Here is a 6,805-nt window from a genome sequence, read left to right as displayed (position 1 = left end):
GAACTATATGTCTTTCATTGCCCTGAAATATGTGTGTCCGGGGTGCAGTGGGAGATTGCCCAGACCAGAGATAAGTGGTTAAGTAAGTGTGGGAAGGGTTGCATTGTGCCTGGTGAGTGTTTACATTGGGGGGGGGGGGAGTTGGAGGAGAGAAATACCGATGTGTTTGTGAAACCTATTAATACTCTCAAGCGGCAGAGCCCGGTGGAGTGCTTTAGGAGTTTAGGGCCGTTCCTTTCAAAATGTTATTGTTATGCTGGGACTAAGGTTTGTTTGGTCTATCCCCCCCACCCCCCAACAGCTGTTCCTAACGCTGGCATTGTTACATTTTATTATAGATTTGACAAAGGTCTCTCTCTTTCTCCCTCCTGTCTCTCTGGGTCTCTCCTCCTGACAAACGCCATTGGCTGGCGCTGCAAAGGAGCGTGTCTTAGTCAGTTTCATTGAGCGGAATTAGCCGGAATGACATCAGTTTCCCAGCCCCCTCGCAGCACTTTGCTTATTGGTGCAGCGGCCCCTCCAGGACAATAACATTGTTCTTACCCGGCGCTGCTTGCCGATGTGCCTATAAAAACACCCTCGAGTCGCCAAAAGGTGCTTATTATTATTGTGATCTGTGACAACCACCAGCGGCGCTGGAGCGGGTCCGTCCTGCCAAAGGGATCACTCTGCAAACAGTAAGTTCCCAAACAAATTCACTCCCTGACTCCTGTGGGCTGCGGCAGCTAACTTTCTAAGGGAGGCGTCCGCCAGCCTCCCCAGTAGCCCTGACCCACTAACCCCAAATAAATAAATGGGGATGGACAGGACCCCGCCCCCCCAAAGGGAACTGTGCACCCAGCCGGTTCTGTCTCCGATTCTCGCCGCTTTGGGCACCTCGCGGGCGCTGATCCGGGTTGAAATGAACCTATTCATTCGCCCAAGATAGAGGAGGGAGGGAGGTGACAGATGCGGGGGCAGACAGCGGTGTGTGTTAAGTGTCTAAACAAATACTGATCTGGTTAGGAAGGTCTCCCCGAGAATATGATTCATTTTCCCCCGGTCCTCCCCGAACCGCCCCCATCAGCGACTCCGGTCACTTAACCAGGATTCCGCCTCCTTTTGTAGCGGTTTGTCCCGTGCTGGGGCGTAATTGTGACCCTTCGGAAACCAGTGGTGCAAGATTCATATATTAAAAGATCGTGCTGTTTGGCTGGGTGAGGAGCAGGGTGGAGATCCAGGGTTTTGCTGGCGGGTGATGGGGAGTAATTGGAAGGTATCCCGGTGACAATTCTCCGGTGAGCATCCTGGCGCGGGAGGTGGGGAAAGGGCGGGCAGGGGAGGAGGCGAGGCCAGGTTGGGAACTATCCTGGGAGACAGGGTGGAATAACGCGTTTGCTTCTGGCGCGGGAGTTGGAAAGTAGCCCGGGAGACAACAGCGGACTGGGGAGTTCCTTGCTGCTGAACTTGGAGGCGTGTGATGGCGGGAGAGGGGAATGGAGGGTCTCGGATCTCGCTGGGAAGGTCGCACATGAAGGATCTCGCAGACACTGCCGCGGACAGGGAGGAAGAGGCTGGGCAGTGGCCAGGGGTGGCTAGGAGCTGGGAGCTGCCTGGAGCATTAGCTAGGTGAAGCTGAGGCTGTCGCGCAGTTCCTTGTCCCGTTGATTTGGGGTCGCTCTCTGGTTTCTCCTCCTCGCAGGCAGCCTGGTGCGCGGCGCTCTCCCCTCGCCGGGGACATGGACTCCGACGCTAGCCTCGTATCCAGCAGACCTTCCTCCCCGGAGCCCGATGACCTCTTCCTCTCTGCGAGGAATAAAGGCAGCAGCGGGGGCTTCTCGGGGGGCACAGTGTCCAGCTCCACCCAGAGCGACTCCCCTCCGGAGCTGAGCGCCGAGCTGCGCAGCGCCATGAGCGCGGCCGGGGTGGTGGTGGTGGACAAGCTGGGTTTCAAGTCTTCTTCCTCCTCCTCGTCCTCCTCCTCCTCCTCCTCCTCCAAGAAGGACAAGAAGCAGATGACGGAGCCCGAGCTGCAGCAGCTGCGGCTGAAGATCAACAGCCGGGAGCGCAAGCGGATGCACGACCTGAACATCGCCATGGACGGGCTGCGGGAGGTGATGCCCTACGCGCACGGGCCCTCGGTGCGGAAGCTCTCCAAGATCGCCACGCTGCTGCTGGCGCGCAACTACATCCTCATGCTCACCAACTCGCTGGAGGAGATGAAGCGCCTGGTCAGCGAGATCTACGGCGGCCATCACGCCGGCTTCCACCCCTCCGCCTGCCCTGGGGGCATGGCCGCCCACGCCGCCCCGCTCCCGGGGCACCCCGGGCACCCCGCCGCCCACCCCGTGCACCACCCCATCCTGCCCCCCGCTGCCGTCTCCAGCGCCTCCTTGCCCGGCTCCGGCCTCTCCGCGGTCAGCTCCATCCGGCCCCCGCACGGGCTCCTCAAGTCGCCTTCGGCCGCCGCCGCCTCGGCCCCGCTGGGCAGCAGCTTCCAGCACTGGGGAGGAATGCCCTGCCCGTGCAGCATGTGCCAGGTGCCCGCTCCGCCTCACCACCACGTCTCCAGCATGAGCACGGCCAGCCTGCCCAGATTAGCCACCGACACCAAATGAACCCCCCGGGACCCGCCGCCAGTGGGGCAGGGGAGGGGGAGAGAAGCTGCCGAAACAAGGTGGGGAATGGGGAGAGAGACTCCAGCTTCAAGCCCCGAGGACACGCGGGCACATTTGTTGGGACACAGACTCTATGGGGGGCCTCCCTTAAAAGCACAGGCACATACAAGGACTTACAAGGACATACCGGTCTCAGCCAAGTTTTTTAAACACACCCTCCCCACCCCCACCCCCACTACAGGTTGGTCCCAAGGCCACCTTCAGGCATGTTCCATACTGAGACAGACTGAGGACACTCAATCCCTGAAGCCCACCAGTGAGAAAGATGAACAAAACCCAATTCCTCTTCCTGCAAACGACTCCACGCAGAACTGATCCTCTCTCCTCCAGCATTTCCAGCAGGGAATGGAGGCCAGCGTTACTTGATGTTTTGTCCAATCTCAATAGCAAGTGTGTAAACCCACAGAGCATTTTTTAAATAAATATATGTGCATCTTTTTAAACTTTGATAGGAGCTGAAAATAGCTATAGCCTCTCCTCCTCGAATGACGTAACCAAAATGGCATAGGATTTTTTGTTTGCTTTTCTCTATTATTTTTACATAGTCCCTTTCAACATTTTCTGGTTCATATCCTAAGACATGCAAAGTGGTTATTCCGAGCACCGGGCTGGTGCCTTCCTACCAGCATAATTTGCAAGAATGAAGCCTTTTGATGTAAATGTAACCTGCAAAGTTTTCTGGGGTTTGGATTTGTAAATATACTGTCCAATGATTATGTAAGTCCGTTATGCTTGAGCTTTCTGTTTGTGCACTTGTACAGGAAACCTTACGAATGGTAAAGGATTTTTTGTTTTGTTTTAGTGTATAACACGTTTTTCTTTTCTGCCACCATTAACAAAGTTACAAAACTCTTTAATGTGCTTTCGATGTAGGAACTCCACGCTGCCTGTGTTGCAATACTGAGAACTTGGGCTTGTTTCTGAAATAACAATGTTCCCTATTACTGCCCCTTGCAGAGATTTTATCATCTGTTTATTTTTGTAAAAAAAGTTGCTAAATAATATTTATTACTTGTTTGGTTGCAAAAACAAAACGAGTGATCCACTGTTGAGATTTTAAATAAAAAACATTTTAAGTAAATTGCTTTTTTCCATCCATTTATATTTTGGGAAGTCTAGTGGCTGAAGCCTGGGGTGAAGAAGAACAAGACACATTTACTTTCAGAAATATTAATATGGCACCATGGTTAAATAGACCAAAAACAGATCGAAAAAGATTTAGAACATTTTAAAGATAATACTTCCAGCCTTTTTTCCTAACAGTCTTACAAGGCTGCAATGGAAACTGGTTTCCCATCAGTTCTCTAAGTGGCAAGATTAATGATCAATTAACTTAGTTTATGAAGTCCAAACTTTTAAGATTTTCTTAAACAAAACTCAGCATCCAGCAAAGATAAGGAATTGCTTGTGAGAAGGAAATATTAAACGCAGGTTGGTGTTGCATGTTTGAACAGTTCAAAATAAGGAGACTTTAGACAAAAAACTGAAAACGAAATGATTTCTACTTCACTGTGTATCCATGTATTTGCCTATTTAAACTGAGATATTCAGACACAATAATATATTGGAGCAAAATTTTAGTTCTTGTGCGCTTTAAGCCTCCAGCTCTAAAAGAGCAAATGATTTAATTGATTTAAAGGGCAGGTATGAGGAGATGGTTCGCACTGAAAAAGACGCCTTATTTCTTCACTTTTAAAAAAATTAACGCCACATCTTAGCAAAAAAAAGAGGCAAATACACTTTTCAAATAAGCAATTTTGCTTTGGTTGTTAATATACTTAACATCTGACACCACACGCTGGGCTCGATTCTACTCCCGCTGAAAGAAATGGCAGCAATCCCATCTGCTTCCAGAGGAGCAGGATCGGGCACTCATTTTCCCATTTCACTCTTCCTTAGGGTTTTCAGCTTTATTACTACTTCGCTTAACTTTCTAGATGTTACTGCACTTCCCCCACAATAACACGCGTTTCTATTAAATAGTGCAGAGAAATTCTTCAGCAATAGTATTTTTGCACACCCCATCTCAGCTTCTTGCTTCTACTTGTGCAAATACTTCCGTGGATCCCGATCCTGAGCTTTTTATTCAGGCAAAACTTCAATGGACAGGTGCACGGCATCTGGCCGGCAAGTCCTGTCTCTTTTCAGGAGCCATTTTAAAAAATTACATAAAAGCTCCTGGTGTTGACCCCAAGATATCCCAGCAGGCGTTTTTGTGCCCCCAAAACCTGCCAGGGAATGGAAGTGAATTCGGTTCTTTGGGGCATTTTTATTCAAGACGTGAATATTTTGAAGCAATGCCCAAAGCAGATTTCGGCGTGTGCGTGGCGATCTCGGTTTTAGCTAGCGTGAGAATCCTGCAGCTTTCGAGGTCTTGGACCCAGGGGAAGGCTCCGATCCACACCGGGCATTTCAGTCGGTTCGGAGCACAGCGCCTGAGTTCCACTACGGATCAGGGGCAGGGCTAATTTTGAACTTTTTGAACTCCCACGGGCAGGGCTAATTTTTCTTACTTCCTATAGGCAGATCACAGCACTTCTATCGATCAATAACAGCCATTAATATTATCCCCTCTTTAATGCACCTTAAACATCTGGGGCACCTAGTAGCCTAAACCACCCTTAGTTAGGCCCGGATCCTACAAACACTGAAGTACGTGCTTAAATGAAGCTGAGCGGGGTTTAAGATGATAAATTACAGGCTACACAGAGATCTAGCATTGGCAGAAAGCGAGTTAGCCTTGCGAAGTTGGCAGAGGAACTCCACATTAACCCTTTCGGTGTGGGGGGAATGGGGCTGGGTGTCTCTCTGAGGAAGAGCACAGAGCCAGAGAAACGTGCTGAATGATTTGCCAGGAGGTCTTTTCGGGCTATTTTGATACGCAACTCGATCCACTCTCTCAGGACAGCTAAAAAAGACTGGCATTTTCCGAACTGGCTTTTCCAGATAAACCTCTTTCTCTCAGTCCAGGAGGAATGGGACTCGACTGAAAACCAGTCTGCGGAACAGAGACCAGAGACGTAAACTCCTTTGATGGGCTAAAATTCTCCCACTCCAATAAGTCCAGGCAGCCTTACAGATTTAATGGGTGTTACTGGAGACAAAGAGAGAGAGAGAATTTTAAACTTCTCTGTTAATGTTATCACCTTCTCAAGGAAAACCTTGCAACACAACCGCCAGGTGAAGGATTGCACTCACTGGAAAATGTGAAGTTTCAGAGTAGCAGCCGTGTTAGTCTGTATTCGCAAAAAGAACAGGAGGACTTGTGGCACCTTAGAGACTAACCAATTTATTTGAGCATAAGCTTTCGTGAGCTACAGCTAATGCATCCGATGAAGTGAGCTGTAGCTCAAGAAAGCTTATGCTCAAATATATTGGTTAGTCTCTAAGTACTCCTTTTCTTTTTGGAAAATGTGAACAACTGGCTGCCCTTCCCTGCGCGCAGCTATCGCTTTTAAACCCCATGCTAGAAACTGAATCATAGAATATCAGGGTTGGAAGGGACCTCAGGAGGTCATCTAGTCCAACCCCCTGCTCAAAGCAGGACCAATCCCCAATTTTTGCCCTGATCCCTAAAGGGCCCCCCTCAAGGATTGAACTCACAACCCAGGGTTTAGCAGGCTAATGCTCAAACCACTGAGCTATCCCCCTCCGAAAAATAAACTGGCTGACTTCTGTTAAGCTAGTTTCTACCCATATAGTTATAAAGCGAGGGGCCAGATCCTGCTCCCCATTGGAGACCGTGGCTAAATTCCCACTGCGTTCAGCGGCTGGCAGAGCGTTTTATTTGGTAGCGAAAAACTGGCATAGCAAGAGAAGACCATTAGGGTCTAACCGGGGCTCCGGGAACATATCAGGCAGACAGAGAATATTAGCAATTGCTATTGGCGAACGCTCTTTCCTGTGCTAATTATTACTCTTGACCAGGATTACTCGGAACAGCAGATACAGTTTCAAACACAAGCTGGCCTGGTGAAGCCAATCTCTCCTTACATAGTATTCCCTAACTCCCCCTAAGAGTCTCTGGAGGGAAGCAGTTCGGAAGATGCTCCGAGATATACCACCCCGCCCCCCGACAGAGAGAGAGAGAGAGAGGGAGAGAATTGGATTGCTTCCTATAGGAGTGCAACCAGAGGCTCTTTCGTACG

The 6,805-nt window shown here is 49.9% G+C and overlaps 1 protein-coding gene across 1 annotated transcript; it reads left to right on the top strand.

Moving 5' to 3' along the window:
- Nucleotides 1-448: 448 nt before the first annotated feature.
- OLIG2 (oligodendrocyte transcription factor 2) lies at nucleotides 449-2,871 on the top strand. Its single transcript, XM_007063585.3, has 2 exons — nucleotides 449-677; nucleotides 1,682-2,871. The coding sequence occupies exon 2, from the start codon at nucleotides 1,719-1,721 to the stop codon at nucleotides 2,595-2,597; it is 879 nt and encodes a 292-aa protein (XP_007063647.1). The 5' UTR covers nucleotides 449-677; nucleotides 1,682-1,718; the 3' UTR covers nucleotides 2,598-2,871.
- Nucleotides 2,872-6,805: the final 3,934 nt, after the last annotated feature.

The sequence above is a fragment of the Chelonia mydas genome, chromosome 1 (genome assembly GCF_015237465.2).
Source record: "Chelonia mydas isolate rCheMyd1 chromosome 1, rCheMyd1.pri.v2, whole genome shotgun sequence".
In the NCBI taxonomy this organism is placed as follows: Eukaryota; Metazoa; Chordata; order Testudines; family Cheloniidae; genus Chelonia; species Chelonia mydas.
The sequence above is the reverse complement of the archived record's forward strand: the minus strand, read 5'-3'. Positions and strand labels throughout refer to the sequence as shown.

Bases quoted from the DNA above. Each gene is read 5' to 3' on its own strand.
- OLIG2 (XM_007063585.3), top strand. From the start codon at position 1,719: ATGGACTCCGACGCTAGCCTCGTATCCAGCAGACCTTCCTCCCCGGAG.